This window comes from Mytilus edulis, chromosome 13 (assembly GCF_963676685.1).
Source record: "Mytilus edulis chromosome 13, xbMytEdul2.2, whole genome shotgun sequence".
NCBI lineage: Eukaryota > Metazoa > Mollusca > Bivalvia > Mytilida > Mytilidae > Mytilus > Mytilus edulis.
In genome coordinates, this window is record NC_092356.1 from 66,705,062 (window position 1) to 66,723,691 (window position 18,630).

General features: G+C 32.8%; 1 protein-coding gene across 4 annotated transcripts in view; it reads left to right on the forward strand.

The window, feature by feature from the left end:
* LOC139500658 (uncharacterized) overlaps nt 1-11,222 on the forward strand; it is a 29,548-nt gene extending 18,326 nt beyond the window's left edge. Inside the window, exons 12-13 of one of the 4 annotated variants that reach the window (XM_071289425.1) lie at nt 8,082-8,148; nt 8,955-11,222. In XM_071289425.1, coding sequence (XP_071145526.1) covers nt 8,082-8,148; nt 8,955-8,961 — 74 coding nt within the window. In that variant the 3' untranslated portion in view covers nt 8,962-11,222. The remainder of the gene's footprint in view (nt 1-8,081; nt 8,149-8,954) is intronic. The other 3 variants (XM_071289423.1, XM_071289424.1, XM_071289426.1) reach the window with 3 other exon arrangements.
* Nucleotides 11,223-18,630: the final 7,408 nt, after the last annotated feature.

The window sequence follows — 18,630 nt, forward strand, 5'->3', positions numbered from 1 at the left end:
AATTCCATTCTGTTGCTTAGCTTCTTCTTCTTCTTGAAGTACATGTACATGTACTTCCATAGAAAATGCTAAAAGAAATAATGTAAAATGAAATTAAGTTAAAATATCTGACAAATTGCCTTAAATATTTTTATACATGTTATATGGCAAAATTGGCTTATTTTGATCTTTTAAAACAAGACCAACAGATCTAGACTTGCCCGGAAAAAAAATATACTAGTATATACATGTATAATATAAAAGTATTAAATTATTTAAATGTTCTAATCCATCTTATTAAATCCATATGCCTGTTGTATGAATTCAATGGTGTATCAAAGTGGTTAAATTTGATCTCTGACTAAATAAGTTCTTGTTATGATTTACAAATGTATAATGCCAATCTTTTTCATCAGTTAACAGTACAAATGTACATGGTCAAGGGGATAACTTAATTCAGGAGTCTGTAACTCAGTGGTTGTCGTTTGTTTATGTGTTACATATTTGTTTTGTGTTCATTTTTTGTACAAAAATAAAGCCCTAAGTTTTCTCGTTTGAATTGTTTTATATTGTCATTTAGGGACCTTTTATAGCTGACTATGCAGTATGGGCTTTTCTCATTGTTGAAGGCCGTACAGTGCCCTATAGTTGTTAATTTCTGTGTCATTTTGGTCTCTTATCATATGGACAGTTGTCTCATTGGCAATCATACCACATCTTTTTTTTTTATATTAAATAAGTTATTAGTGAAAATAACATGCATGTTGTTATGCCAGATAATTTCATGAGTTGTCAACTCTTCGTTTCTAAAATTTTCTTCGGTAGTAACATATATTTATTGTTTTTGGTGTGCACTAGGGAATTTTTGAAACTTTATATGTGCAGTAACTAAATACACAGCCTTTATAACTAATTTTCAAATTAAATGTATACATTTTTAATCAACCATGGTAACTTCTTTAGTCAATGAGACCAGGGATTTAAATTTTAACCTTGTCCATCCGTCAGTACATACATTTTGTTGTATGTCCCAAAAAATTGGGTGGTCACTGGTGTTACTTTTACCTTTCTTCAGTTATGCATTGCTGAATTTTTAGCTCACCTGGCCCGAAGGGCCAAGTGAGCTTTTCTCACCACTTGGCGTCCGTCGTCCGTCGTCGTCGTCCGTCGTCGTCGTCCGTCGTCGTTAACAATTTACATTTTGAACTTCTTCTAGAGAACCACTGAATGGAATGGAACCAAACATGGCATGAATGTTCCTTATGAGGTGCTGACCAAGTGTTGTTACTTTGTAGCCGATCCATCATCCAAGATGGCCGCCAGCGGGGGACTTAGTTTAACATAGGACGCTATGGGAAATGCATACAAAAGACTTCTTTTAGAGAACCACTGAATGGAATGAAACCAAACATGGCATGAATGTTCCTTATGAGGTGCTGACCAAGTGTTGTTACTTTGTAGCCGATCCATCATCCAAGATGGCCGCCAGCCGGGGACTTAGTTTAACATAGGACCCTATGGGAAATGCATACAAATGACTTCTTCTAGTGAACCACTGATTGGAATGAAACCAAACATGGCATGAATGTTCCTTATGTGGTGCTGACCAAGTGTTGTTACTTTGTAGCCGATCCATCATCAAAGATGGCCGCCAGCAGGGGACTTAGTTTAACATAGGACCCTATGGGAAATGCATACAAATGACTTCTTTTAGAGAACCACTGAATGGAATAAAACCAAACATAGCATGAATGTTCCTTATGGGGTGCTGACCAAGTGTTGTTACTTTGTAGCCGATCCATCATCCAAGATGGCCGCCAGCGGGGGACTTAGTTTAACATAGGACCCTATGGGAAATGCATACAAATGACTTTTTCTAGAGAACCACTAAATGGAATGAAACCAAACATAGCATGAATGTTCCTTATGGAGTGCTGACCAAGTGTTGTTACTTTGTAGCTGATCCATTATCCAAGATGGCCGCCAGCGGGAGACTTAGTTTAACATAGGACCCTATGGGAAATGCATACAAATGACTTCTTTTAGAGAACCACTGAATGGAATGAAATCAAACATGGCATGAATGTTCCTAATGTGGTGCTGACCAAGAGTTGTTACTTTGTAGCCGATCCATTATCCAAGATTGCCGCCAGCGGGGGACTTAGTTTAACATAGGACCCTATGGGAAATGCATACAAATGACTTCTTTTAGAGAACCACTGAATGGAATAAAAGCAAACATTGCATGAATGTTCCTTATGAGGTGCTGACCAAGTGTTGTTACTTTGTAGCCAATCCATCATCCAAGATGGCCGCCAGCAGGGGACTTAGTTTAACATAGGACCCTATGGGAAATGCATACAAATGACTTCTTTTAGAGAACCACTGAATGGAATGAAACCAAACATAGCATGAATGTTCCTTATGGAGTGCTGACCAAGTGTTGTTACTTTGTAGCCTATCCATTATCCAAGATGGCCGCCAGCGGGGACTTAGTTTAACATAGGACCCTATGGGAAATGCATACAAATGACTTCTTTTAGAGAACTACTGAATGGAATAAAACCAAACATAGCATGAATGTTTCTTATAGGGGGCTGACCAAGTGTTGTTACTTTGTAGCCGATCCATCATCCAAGATGGCCGCCAGCGGGGGACTTAGATTAACATAGGACCCTATGGGAAATGCATACAAATGACTTCTTTTAGAGAACCACTGAATGGAATAAAACCAAACATGGCATGAATGTTCCTAATGTGGTGCTGACCAAGTGTTGTTACTTTGTAGCCGATCCATCATCCAAGATGGCCGCCAGCAGGGGACTTAGTTTAACATAGGACCCTATGGGAAATGCATACAAATGACTTCTTTTAGAGAACCACTGAATGGAATAAAACCAAACATGGCATGAATGTTCCTTATGAGGTGCTGACCAAGTGTTGTTACTTTGTAGCCGATTCGTCATCCAAGATGGCCGCCAGTGGGGGACTTTTGAATGAAATTAAACATGTTCCTTTCCTTATAAATGAGGTTGTGTTGTCACTTTTAGCCAAATTTTATATTTTTTTATATGATTTCAAAAACCCAAGTAGAATCAGGTGAGCGATACAGGCTCTTGAGAGCCTCTAGTTATTGTTCTTTTCTCTCTAATTTTAGTTTGCCTCAACCAAATGTTATGAAACTTATACACACCGCTTATTTCCACATTTATAAATTCAGATCGAGTTCATATTTGGTGGCATCACTTTTACTGTTCTTGACTTATACCCTTTACAAATTGAAAAATGACTGATTTTTTTGTTTCCGTTTTCTTATTGTAGTTTCTGTTTGTTTTGACCAAATGCAACGAAAATTACACACAATGCTTATATTAAACCACATAAAATTTACACTTTGTAACACAGATCAAGTTTTGAATTCTAGAGGAATTACTTATACATTTCAAGAGTTATGCTCCTTTACAAATGAATTAATAAAATTGTTGATTTTTTGTTTCCACTCTTTTTTGAAATTTGAAGTTACATGTACATGTATACATAATGATGTTTAAATTTGGTCAGTGTACATGTAAATGAGATCAAGACAAGGTCAAATGAACCTTGATCATGTTGATAGACACAGACTTGCAGACTTATTCATGCCCTATTATAATTATTGCATACATTTTACACCAAAACCTGAACTATTTTGTATGCTGTAGTTACTACTAGTATCTGGAATAAACCTTAACCAGGCAAGGTTTGGTGGTACACTGTGTAAATAACTTGTTGTTATCTTTGAACTAGTTATCAGTAACTAAGAGGTAACTCTCAAATCTGGACTTAGAGGTTATTTTTGTTGTGCCTGTGGTGATGTATAAATACCCTGTCGGGTTTAGGTTTTTGTTAGATGTCTTTTTGCTTTGTACATATCTGATGACAAATGTGTTAAGCCCTTTTCACACCACTATCCAAGGTTAGGAGGGGGTTTAATTTGGCACCAACAAACTGGTTTGACTCCATCACATCCTGTACATGCTGTATGTTTCTGTCCCAAGTCAGAAGCCTGTTATTTAGAAGTTTATGTTGTAGTTTGTTGCTATACTAGCAGGGTTGGCAAAGTATTACCCACCCGGGTTTTACTGGGCGGGCTGGGCAATACTCCCAGAAACGGGTAATACTGGGCAATACGAATTTTTAAGCTTATTTCCATACAAAATAATAAAGACTTGTTGTAGTTTCATAGTATTATAGCTAAATATATACATTTTATACAGATAATCATAGAGAGTCATTTCTAGCAGATTAAAAGTTCAAGTTCATTCCTTCTCCACTTAAATTCTATGTACATTGTAGGCAAAATGCAAGATTTGCCCAATTCCTTGTTAATTTTTAAGGCTTTGTTTCAATAATCTAAACATTTTATTGCAGTGTTTATGAGGAATGTAAATTAAATTGCTATATATATGCAATTATGATTGCTAAACAAACACCCTAGAGGGTCTTGTCATTAATTCTTATGGAAATGAAAAGGCTGATTATTGTTATATTAACATATCTGTGTTCTAATCTGAATTATGACTTATTAATGAGTTTTGTACATTTATACTTTCTTACATGTAATTTTTAAATACTTTATACTAGCTATATTTAGTTGAAGAAAAAAATTTCAGAGCTGTTAGAATAATTCTTTCTCAAATTTATACATTTGTACATGCATGTATCATAAGACTCAAACAAGTAAACTTGTTTATAATTAAAAATAAGTTTATATATATGTTAAATGTATTGTATTTGTGTTTGATTACTGAATCCTTTTTAAAATTCAGTCCAGTATCTTATATTACCCAGTATTGCCCAGTATTATCCAGTAAAACCCAGTAAAACCCGGGTTTTCCCAGTATTTCCCACTGGGCTGGGCACTACTCATAAAACCTGGGTTTTTGCCAACCCTGTATACATTGTACTAGTATATCATATTTGTTTATTTGTTCCTTGTTTTGTTTAAAAATCATTATCAGTCTGTAAGTTCCTTCATTTGACTTATAAAGCTGACTTTGCATTTATATGCACTTTGCTCATTGTTGAAGTCACTTGTAAGATACAAATGAACATGTAGTCCAAATTATTATGACGTCTAGAAAGGCTATTTTTAATTTTTGCATTGACGCAGCCATTATGCGACATAGATGTAAACAAGAGTGCACACACTGAAATGTCTCGCCTTCTAAGTTCTTTACTAATCATTGATATTATGTTGATAGTCCTAAGTATAAAGCTTTATAACAACTGTCACATAAACTTAACATTAACCAAGATAGCTAAACAAAGACCAATGAACCATGAAAATGAGGTCAAGGTCAGATGAACCATGCCAGGCAGACATGTACAGCTAAAGCTTCCATACAACAAATATAGTTGACCTACTACTTATAGTTTAAGAAAAATAGACCAAAACACAAAAACTTAACACTGTGCAATGAACCGTGCAATTGAGGTCATGATCAAATAAAACCTGCGGGACTGACATATAGAGTATAATATATTTCCATACACCAAATATAGTTGACCGTTGGTATATAATATTAGATAAAAAGACCGAAACTTAAAAACTTAACTTTGACCACTGAACTGTGAAAATGAGGTCAAGGTCAGATGACATCTGCCCGCTAGACATGTACACCTTACAATCATCCCATAAAACAAATATAGTAGACCTATTGCATAAAGTATGAGAAAAACAGACCAAAACACAAAAACTTAACTAATGTATAACCACTGAACCATGAAAATGAGGTCAAGGTCAGATGACACCTGCCAGTTGGACATGTACACCTTCCAGTCCTTCCATACACCAAATATACTAGCCCTATTGCTTATAGTATCTGAGATATGGACTTGACCACCAAAACTTAACCTTGTTCACTGATCCATGAAAGAGGTCGAGGTCAAGTGAAAACTGTCTGATGGGCATGAGGACCTTGCAAGGTACGCACATACCAAATATAGTTATCCTATTACTTATAATAAGAGAGAAATAAACACTACAAAAATTCTGAACTTTTTTTTCAAGTGGTCACTGAACCATGAAAATGAGGTCAAGGACATTGGACATGTGACTGACGGAAACTTCGTAACATGAGGCATCTATATACAAAGTATGAAGCATCCAGGTCTTTCACCTTCTAAAATATAAACCTTTTAAGAAGTTAGCTAACGCCGCCCCCGTAGCCGCCGGATCACTATCCCTATGTCGAGCTTTCTGCAACAAAAGTTGCAGGCTCGACAATAAAATTAAGTATAATAGCTTTCAAGACTTCATTATTATTTAGACTACATTTGTACTTGTATTTTAACTTATAATTGTTGGCAGGCCTTGGAGGCTGAGTGTAAAGTGGTTGGTATGTTTATATCTTGTTCTACTGTCTGATTTAACAAGAAGATCTTTAGGGTAAATTGCTATGTGTTGGTGTATGATCTTATAGAATACCACTAGTTTTGTTTGTATTCGTCTCAATTCTAATGTAGGCCACTGTAGGTGATCAAGCATATTTAAGACAGAGCTGGTATTGTGATATACCGGTTCTCCAGTTTACAATCAACAGTCAAATAGTTTTTTTGTGAAAAATTTGCACACACATCTTCCTGTTTTTGGCCAATTATAATAATAAAAAAGGTGCATTATTATATTTACCATTCGTTGCCCTTTTAAGGTACACCAGAGCTCATGTTTTCTCTGTTATAATGTATATATATGCCGACTCTAAATAAAATTTACTTACTTACTTACTTACATAAATGTACGTAATCCATGAAAACAAAACACTTTCGACATTTCGAACTTTCGTTGCGTTGACTTTCTCTAGACTTTCATTTCTATGTTTCGTTCCCCGGTTTCTTCTAGTTAATCGACAAGTCACTCAATTCAATTTATCTGTTTATAAGTAGAAGAAGAAGTAGAATCTATCTCTGTCTATTCTTAAAACTTAAATAAACAGCTGTAGACTGCTGCAGATGATCGCGTGAGCGTCCATGGTTTGCGTCATAGTGTACAAAACGATAACGGTGAAAATATTTCCGAGTTTTCCCGGTTTTCGAATTCGACGTGCCAAGTACGTAATACGAGGGTCTGGAATCAAAATTAGGGATTTAAGAAAAGGGAATAAGAAAAAAAAAATGCAGAATAAATAATAAAAAATAAATAATAAAGAACAGAGAGAGAATAATGGGATAATCAATAAAAAATAATTTAGAATAAAGAACCAACTATAAAAAGTAAAGAATATTTATTCATTATTCATATTATTATCTATTAATCATAACTCATTCACTTATTTTACATTCTTATTAAATTAATTAGAAAGCTCTGCTGTTAGGATGATAGGCTTCAATACTAATTTAGACATTTTCTCCAATTTTCATTAATGTATTTTAAAACATATGAAAACATATGAAAATCATATGTTTTTCATATGTTTGTAAACATATGTTTACATATGTCATAAAACATATGTTAACATATGTTTGCTAACATATGTTTTCATATGTTTCAAATCATATGTAAACATATGATTGTAAACATATGTTTATCATATGTTTGTCCTAAACATATGAAAAACATATGATTTTCATATGTTTTTCATATGTTTTGAAAACATATGATAAACATATGTTGCAATTTTTCCTGTGTACTAAGAAGGCATGTAGCAAATGCACTAACCTAAAGGATGGTAGGAAAAGTTGGACTGAATGTCAGTCCTCGGAGGATTCATATTAAGGATCCAAAACTAAATAAAATATTTAAGTTTCTTGCAGAAGGTCATCAAAGGCTTTGCGACAATGCAAATATTAAACTTTAAAATATAAATCAATATAATTAACAAATGAATTCAAATAGCAAAGACTATGCGATTTAACAAATATATACTGAATAAACTTCATGTTAATTCTTAAATAAAGAAATATGAAATTTATGGTTTCAAACAAGGGAAATAATAATGCCATAATAATCATAATTGCCATTACTGTATTGTACTGTTCAAATTGGAAAATGCAATATTATAAGCTCTCAACAAAATATACATGCTACTAAAATAATTAATTTCCTATTGTTATTTTTATAGAATCTTTGCCTTCGACTTTTGCAGCATCCGGAGACTACATGTCTATGAATGTGTCTAGTAAGTATACGTAAGTATACTAGCTTCAAGCCTTAGCACATTTAGCATAAAACTATTTGCATTTCAAAATGAAGAATACTGGCACGTAATGTGTTCTGGCAACATATAGAATGTTTATTGAATTATTATTAAACTGGGTACCATTTTTCTTGCTGCATTGTTCATCTCAATAATTGCTAAATGTATTTTGACATTACTTTTACGGATACCAAACTTTTACAGACATATATCAATCTTTTGTATATCTTTATATAGTTTTCAGTCATTGGAAGTGTTAGCAGATCCTGTTGAACATATGACATTTGTTGAGCTACGTATACAACAATGACCAAAATTCAGGAAATTTAAACAACTACAACAACAAACGACAACTACTGAATAATAGATCCGCAGACTATAGACTCAAATATATGATTAGCATATAACACCAAACGGCAAAATGCTGCTTATAAAGTTCTCTCCCTGTCTCTTATGAAATAACTGCTTTATAGTGCATATTCGGCGATCATTGATAAAAAAAAAACAAGTGTACCAATGTTCGAATCTCAAAACAGCATTAAAGGAGACAAGCAAGAAAGTGGTCGAAATTGAAAACTCTAATAGATGGTAGCTCGGAGTGTTGACTATATAATCCTCATGACATTCAGTCAAAATGTAACGTTTAGGACACAATCAATCATTCAATCCATAGTGTTGACTGAAAAACTTTAGTAGTGTCAATTAAAGTCGTTCGTTCTCTTTACAATATAAAACATCACATTTCAACATATTATGAATCTGTAGATTTTAAATAGGTTTTTTTTTATGTCATTTCAGCACTTAACAGTAGTGACAATGACGAAACGATACTCAGTAATCTGGAAAACTTTAATTTTGGAATCAAAGGTCTTAATTTGAACACTTTGAATAGCATGAGTGGTCAATCAGAAACAGAAATGAAACATTGTGGTCCAAATAGCATTGACAGTGGTGTGTCTCTAACGTACAGACATTCAGATATATAATATAAACAGGAGACACAAATTTAGCCGTCAGTGTTCATTAGCGTTTTTCAGTATGATTAAAATAATTCTCTTGGCAATTAATATTAAATCTAATAACAGTATATGGTAAACAATTGTGCCCCTCTTCTTGTCGACTTGTTTCTTAATCTTTATGAGGCTGGCTTCTTATAGGAATTCTTGTGAAGAAAGATAAAAAGTTAGCAATATCATTTTAGTTTACTTTCCGCTATATAGATGGTATTCTCTCACTAGAGAATTCAAAATTTGGTGACTTATGTTGAACGCATCTATCCCATCAAACTAGAGATAAAGGATAAAACAGATCCAGTCAACATGGTCAAGTCGTCCTCATTTTTGACTTACATCTAGCAATTGACAATGAGGTTCGATTGAAAATAAAACTTTACGACAAAAAAGATGATTTCAGCTTCCAAATTGTGAAATTTCCATTTTTAAGTAACACCATTCCAGCAGCGCCTGAATACGATGTTTCCGGGCTTGTATTTCCTTGATAGAGTGTTGAGGAAAATGTTAAAGCAAGAGTTCACAATTGTGAAGATGAAATCATCCATTCGTAAATTTTATAGACGAGTTGGTTGATCTTTATGCAATTACCGTTTCACAGATGCTATCGGATATGCTCCTTACGTCGTAATTACATTCCCCTTCTCTTTTCATGAATGTGAACTACCGAATTAGACTATTTAGTGGGAATGTAATAACATGAGCAACACGACGGGTTTCGCATGTGGAGCAGGATCTGCTTACCCTTCCGGAGCACCTAAGATCAGCCCAAGTTTTTGTTAGGATTCGTATTGCTTAGTCTTTAGTTTTCGATGTTGTGTCATGTGTACTTTTTTGACTGTATGTCTTTTTGATCTTTAAAATGGCGATGTCAGTTAATTTTCGATCTTTGAGTTTGACTGTCCCTCCGGTATCTTTCGCCTCTCTTTTATATGATAATGGTCGGACATTCCATTTTAGTCTGTACTTGCTATACAAAAGTTGGGGTTATAAGTTAATGTTTTTAATTTATAAGTGAGAAAAACAAAATTGTATTTGATATGTAAACCGTGCAATATTTGTAATGATTTAAGTTTTGTATGTTGTTTTCGTATTCAACTGATATGTTCATAAACAATGTGTTCATATATCATGTGTTCATAACTAATTTATTCATTCACAATTTGTTTATATTTTTGTTGTTACTGTCTATAATTGTTCTCTGCTTATTTGTATTTAAATTTAAATACATTAAACTTATAATTAAAGACATACTGATAACGTGTCAATATTAAATATGTACAAATCTTTATTTTATACAAACATTAGTTTAATGCTTTTAGTCAAACATGCGGTATTATTATTTTATTTCTAAATCGCAATATGATTTATGTTTCAGAAAAATCCGATATTTTTATTATATTACAACGCTTGTGCGTCATACTAAAATTCACCTTCATATCCCAATGAGGTTTAACATTCATGATGTCACATGCTATCATAAAAAGTGCACAGATAATGTCGTAAAGAAATAAAAATCGATTTGTCATGATCATAGCGAAAATATGTAATTATATCAATGTATATGTATTGAACGTAAAAGCGTTGATCGCGCGAGCATTTTTCAAATGATGCGCTTCCGCGCTACATACAAAATGTACTTCGGTCAACGCTGTTACACCCCAATCTATTTACAAAAAAGAAACATTCAATTCTAAAATGCATGCTGTTGATATTTGTATTCTGATAAAACGATACTCTTGTTCTTCAAACTAGCATAAAGAATTTTATAACATATTTATTTTCAATCTACTTTACGCGATCCTCGACATCTTGGAATAAAAATATCAGATATATGAAAATCCATTTCTTGTTCTGAAAAATCCCACTTGACTTCCAAAAAAATAAAACAAAGTGGTAATTATAAATATTGTAAATAATTATTTAACAACATATGTTTCATTTTTGTTTGCTTTCTTTGATGTGAAGTCGTCAGTTCAATGGGTATTTAAAATCGTCCTTCATGCATAAGAAGTTCAATTGACAAATAAACTTATTAAAGGTACTAACAAGGTTATCAACAGTTTTGTTTCATTATCATAATTACCCTAAAAATAGATAAACAGGAATTTTCCAAACAAATAGGCCGCGTGTTTCACCCATCAAACTATTTCTCCAAACATGCAAGTACAAAAATACGAATATACAAAAAACAACGAATGGTTCAGATAACCTTCAGTTTAAAACAAGAAAATTATTATGTAGTTGGGTGAAATTGGATAATGTTGTGTCACTTAGTATGTTAGGTTGATATGGTTTTTTACCCATTGATATAGCAGAATATTAGCTGTATTTCACATTATTAGCGAGTGAGTGCAGCTAATAAGCACAGAAAATAAACAAAAACCCTATTTCGCGTTTCAAACATAAATTAAAAGAACTAACCAAGGAATTTGTTTTTGTCCCGGTTGATAAAGCTGCTAATAATATCATTATTGTTTGACGTAAATTTTATATTGAGGTTCTACAAAAGGAAATCACGAATTCACCAACATTCCAACTGACTTCATTTTCAGAAAACGACATCGTTAACAAACACAAACTTTTAGATACTTCTTTACAAGCAGAACCAAATACAATTAAAGTCCCAACTATGTATTGGCTTCCGAAACTACACAAAAAACTCACAATTATCGATTTATTTCATCTTCAAGCCATTGTTCCACTACTACATTGTCTATTCTACTTACTAGTACACTTGGTACAATAAAAAACTGATAATAAATTGTTCAAGTAAGGCCTTTAAAAATAGAATTAATTACTTTTGAAGTGTCAAAAAATCGTTTGAAGTACTTGATAAATTGCATGCGTATATTGGTGATTTTGAATCTGTTCAAAGCTTTGATTTTTTTACCCTATATACCACTTTGTCTCATATTCTTATTAAGAAAAAAATCACCTCCCTAATTACCTGAGCATTTAAAAAATCAGAATGCGAGTACACACGTTCAAACTCTTTTAGGTCATTTTCTAGTAGCAATAAACAAAAGAGGTATGTTAATTGGACATGCCTTGATACTATATATGCGCTTGATTTTTTACTTGATAACATTTGTGTTCGCTTTGGAAATTCCGTATATCGTCAAGTTCTTGGAATTCAAATGGGGACTAACTGTGCACCACTTATTGTTTTTGTATTGTTATGAGTTACAATTAATGACTTAAATTAGCAAAGACCCATCAAAACAGCATTTGATACAAAGATTTAACAATTCTTTTATATATTTGGATGATATATTGGTTCTCAATAATAATGACTTCAGTATGTATACTAAAGAAATGATTGTTCATTTCCTATTGGTAATTATCCATTTTTAGATAGTATCGTTCCCGTGTCACCATCTTATGGTGTTTATATATCTCAACTTATTCGTTCGTGTATGTAACAACGTATTAGATTTTAGCGAGAGAAATTTATGTATTACTGAAAAATTATTACACCAGGGTTTTCGGTATCACAAACTAGTCAAACCATTTACTAAATTTTATCATCGGTATAAGGAAGTAATTCATAAATATAACTCAACATGCAGACATCTTAAACGTTCGGGTATTTCATATCCAATCTTTTATGGTGATATTCTTCACAAAGCACAAAAATGTCAGTATTCACCTCAAAAGCTTACAAAACCTTTAAACAGACTTATTAAGAAGGAATATAGTTACAATACTGTGGTCAGGTTATTAAAGATTGCATATTTTGGCTTTAATATTGATTCACGTATAGGGTCTTTGCATTGGAACTAAACACATTTATTTAAAAAAAAAACAGTTGTCGGCATGACAATGGTTATGTTCTTCTCATATATCTATGATAGTATGATAATAAACCCCTAACGGGAGGATTTTGTGCCTGATATTCATATGAGGAAGACATAATCTTTCAATCAGTTTAATTGAGGTCTGAGGCTGTCATGTCAGTTAACTGCTAGAAGTCTGTTGTTATTTATGTATTATTGTCATTTTATTTATTTTCTTTTGTTACATCTTTTGACATCAGACTCGGACTTCTCTTGAACTGAATTTTAATGTGCTTATTGTTATGCGTTTACTTTTCTGCATTGGCTAGAGGTATAGGGGAGGGTTGAGATCTCACAAACATGTTTAACCCCGCCGCATTTTTCCGCCTTTCCCAAGTCAGGAGCCTCTTGCCTTTGTCAGTCTTGTATTATTTAACTTTTAGTTTCTTGTGTACAATTTGGAGTTTAGTATGGTGTTCATTATCACTGAACCAGTATATATTTGTTTAGGGGCCAGCTAAAGGACGCCTCCGGGTGCGAGAATTTCTCGTTGCATTGAAGACCTGTTGTTGACCTTCTGCTGTTGTCTGCTCTATGGTCGGGTTGTTGTCTCTTTGGCACATTCCCCATTTCTATTCTCAATTTTATCAATTTTGCCTGAGGGAGTTTAAACCTTACTATCTAAATAATATCAAACTTTTAAGAAGACAATTTTACATAGATTGGTTATAAATGCTGACTACTGAGCTGATGATACCCTCGGCAACTGATAGTTCACCTATCTATTGATTCAATGCTAAAATATGCGGATTTAGCTTAAATTCATTGTCACTTTACAATGCATTTCTACCAAATTATATCATGAATTATTAAACAAGTAAAATCACAAAAATACTAAACTCCGAGGTAAATTCAAGACCGAATGCATGTGTAATTATCTTAACAACTTTAGAAACAACAAAACGAATGCTATATAAACTAGAGGCTCTAAAGAGCCTGTGTCGCTCACCTTGGTCTATGTGAATATGAAACAAAGGACACAGATGGATTCATGACAAAATTGTGTTTTGGTGATGGTGATGTGTTTGTACATCTTATTTTACTGAACATTCTTGCTGCTTACAATTATTTCTATCTATAATGAACTTGGCCCAGTAGTTTCAGTGGAAAATGTTAGTAAAAATTAAATTTTATGAAAATTGTTAAAAATTGACTATAAAGGACAATAACTCCTTAGGGGGTCAATTGACCATTTTGGTCATGTTGACTTATTTTTTGGTCCTACTTTGCTGTACATTATTGCTGTTTACAGTTTATCTCTATCTATAATAATATTCAAGATAATAACAAAAAACAGCAAAAATTCCCTAAAATTACCAATTCAGAGGCAGCAACCTAACAACGGGTTGTCCGATCTATCTGAAAATTCCAGAGCAGATAGATCTTGACCTGATAAACAATTTTACATCATGTCAGATTTGCTCTTAATGCTTTCGTTTTTGAGTTATATGCCCAAAACTACATTTACCCCTATGTTCTATATTTAGCCATATCAGCCATTTTGGTTGGATGGCCGGGTCATCAGACATATTTTTTAAACTAAATACCCCAAAGATGATTGTGGCCAAGTTTGGATTATTTGGCCCAGTAGTTTCAGAGGAGAAGATTTTTGTAAAAGAATGCTAAGATTAACGAAAAATTGTTAAAAATTTACTATAAAGGGCAATAACTCCTAAAGGGGTCAACTGACCATTTTGGTCATGTGACTTTTTTGTAAACCTTACTTTTCTGAATATTATTGCTGTTTACAGTTTATCTCTATCTATAATAATATTCAAGATAATAACAAAAAACAGCAAAAATTCCCTAAAATTACCAATTCAGAGGCAGCAACCTAACAACGGGTTGTCCGATCTATCTGAAAATTCCAGAGCAGATAGATCTTGACCTGATAAACAATTTTACATCATGTCAGATTTGCTCTTAATGCTTTCGTTTTTGAGTTATATGCCCAAAACTACATTTACCCCTATGTTCTATATTTAGCCATATCAGCCATTTTGGTTGGATGGCCGGGTCATCAGACATGTTTTTTAAACTAAATACCCCAAAGATGATTGTGGCCAAGTTTGGATTATTTGGCCCAGTAGTTTCAGAGGAGAAGATTTTTGTAAAAGAATGCTAAGATTAACGAAAAATTGTTAAAAATTTACTATAAAGGGCAATAACTCCTAAAGGGGTCAACTGACCATTTTGGTCATGTGACTTTTTTGTAAACCTTACTTTTCTGAATATTATTGCTGTTTACAGTTTATCTCTATCTATAAGAATATTCAAGATAATAACCAAAAACAGCAAAATTTCCCTAAAATCACCTATTCAGGGACAGCAACCCAACAACGGGTTATCTGATTCATCTGAAAATTTCAGGTCAGATAGACCTTGACCTGATAAACAATTTTACACCTGTCAGATTTGCTCTAAATGCTTTTGTTTTTTTGAGTTATAAGCTAAAAACTTAATTTTACCCCTATGTTCTATTTTTAGCCATGGTGGCCATCTTTGTTGGTAAGCGGGGTCACCGGACATATTTTTTAAACTAGATACCCCAATGATGATTGTGGCCAAGTTTGGTGAAATTTGGCCCAGTAGTTTCAGAGGAGAAGATTTTTGTAAAAGTTAGCGACGGACGACGACTGACGACGACGACTGACGACGGACGCCAAGTGATGAGAAAAGCTCACTTGGCCTTTTGGGCCAGGTGAGCTAATAAAGGCAACAGTAGTATACCGCTGATCAAAACTCGTAAATCTGTGGACAAAAAACAAAATCGGGGTAACAAACCTGAGGGAAACTCATTAAATATAAGAGGGGAACGACGGCACAACAGTAAAATGTAACACACACAGAAACGGACTGAGCATTAGATATTCATGCATAATTATCATTAGTAACTGTGACGTTTCGTAACCTCATAATAATATATATTTTGACTGATATTAAAACATATCTTGTTGTGGTTTCATTTGTAATGTTTTCACCACATCCTGATTCTTTTACAACAAAAAGTAAAATCACAAAAATTATGAACTCATAAGAAAATCTATTCGGAAAGTCCATAATCACATGGCAGAATTAATTGAAAAACACATCGAAAACGAATGGAAAAGAACTGTCATATTCCTGACTTGGTACAGGCATTTTCAAATGTAGAAAATGGTGGATTAAACCTGGTTATATAGCGCTAAACCTCTCCCTTTTGATGCAAGCCTCATAAAATCCTGTTATATTTACAATGATGCGTCAACTGAACAGACATAATAAATAAAATAGTCAAAATATGGGTACAGCAGTCAGCATCGTGTAAGAATTTTAAAAAGAACAATTTAAGAGAACACAAAAAACATCTATCTACAAACGCATTAATGTAATCTATTTTTCCCTAATCAAAATGCTGTATAGAATATCTGCCAATTTGGTTCCTTTGATTGCAAAAAAGTGTATAATTACTCGAAAGAATTATTTGAATAATTAACAGATAAATATAATATAAACAACAATCAAAAGCTTTGTCAAACCTGTCACTTTATTTTGTTTTGTTCAACTTGAAAAAAAAATGTCAATTTCTGAAATCATTTTCTATTATGCATGCTCTTGAAAATAAAAACAACAACAACTGGTATTCAAATTTGATGATAATAAAATAAATTCACACGCTCTAAAATACTAAAATATATAAGATGATTACATTTTCGAATACGTTACAAACCATTATGTTTTTTTATAGATAATGTCATTGTTTCAGTATAAACAATGAATTCGTCGTTTCTTTATTTTTTTAAACTTCCGGTAACAAGGACGTATTACTTTTTTTTTAATTAATTGGCATACTGATCAAATGTAATAAATTTTTAAAAAATCGCCTATGTCACGCCTCAATTATATTCCTTTCTGTATATTTAATGTTGTATAAGTGCGCATGTACACAAGACAGTTATTGCGACGACACAATGTCGGAAGGTTTGAAATCTAAGGTAAAGGATTAATACAACTTTAATTTATAGTGACTTGCTTAAGAGATACATTTTTTTAATTGGTGGGGTCTTAATAAAAACTTCTGATGTCTTGCATGATAACAACTTCTGATGTCTTGCATTATAACAACCTATGATGTATAATTCTGAAGTTTACATTAAGGTACAGTATTTAACAATCGTGAGATACAAAACCATTTACTGTACAAGCGACATCTTGGGAAACAACATTGTACCGCAAGAAATGGGTTTCGCGGAAGAAGAACAAACAAATATGTTAATAATCAAAACAAAATTATGAGGTCTCACCTCGAAAAAGTGGAATGACCCTTTTATTAAAGTTTATTATATTTGTTTAATAAATTTGTAATTAACCCATTAATAGAATTAAGTCATTATTGCATTTTTACTTGAAAATTGTGCGGATCTAAAAATGTGGTCGATTCGTACTCTTCTCAATTGTATATTTATATACAAATTTTGTGTAAAATGATACTTTTAATTTCAAATCCAACAAACTTGATAAAAGAAATTAAAAAATCAATACAATAATAATTTACAGGAACACGAAACTTGTGGGATTTTGGTATTTTGTTTCACATGAATGATATTTAATGTTTGACATGGATATTAGCAAATTGTTATGAATAGATTAAATGTAAAGGACATTCGCCTTTGAATTATACAGATAGTCATACCTGACGCCATTACAACCATTTAATAACTATTTTTTTCTTTCTTTCTCACCTGGCCCAATTGTTCAAGTGAACTTTTCTCGTGATTTAGCGTCCCTCGTCGTCTGTCGTCGTCCGTTAACTTTTTTAAAATCTTTCCCTCTGAAACTAATGGGCCACTAAAATGGCCGCCATGGTTAGAAATAAAACATAAGGATAAAATGCGAGTTTTGTCCTCTATTTTGAAAATCGTTATGATAAAGAAAATCTGACAAGGTCAGAATTGTCGTTTTTGCCTATTATCTTGAATACATTTTTTTACCTTAATAGATAGAGAGAAACTTTATATACAAAACTGATCAGCACGAAAGTTTCTACAAAAAATACGTTAGAATTGTCGAATCGTCAGTCGACGCTTTATAAGAGTATTTGCTCTATATGAGTAAAGCTTAGAATAGATAGATATACACTTCAAATCACAAATATGAGCAACAGGTCAAGATCTTACAGCCAGTTTACTGAATTAGTTAGTATACTGTCATTCTTTTTAAGAGTAGTTGTCCTTACGTTGTAACCCTCTTTTGTGTTTTGAGCAAAAATTAAAGAAGATGGAGAAACATTTAACAGACTAAAATATCTGCATTACGAAATAAACAGAACAGAGATTTGTACTGTGAATTTTTCTTTTCTTGATTATGCATATAGACTAAGGTGAGCGACATAGGCTCTTTAGAGCCTTCATTTTCCCCCTTTAAAAATACATATCTCAAAATAAAAATAAAGGAAAAGATGAAATAGGATATACACCTTTTTGATGGAATCATTGTATACCCCTAACTCACCGGATTGATTATAAACTCAAACCTTATATTTTATTCTAAAAAAAAACTACTTATTGTAAGTACACTTTTTTCATACAGATGTTTTCATTCTAATTTCTTTTGAATTTATTGATATTTTTCTATTATATAATATGT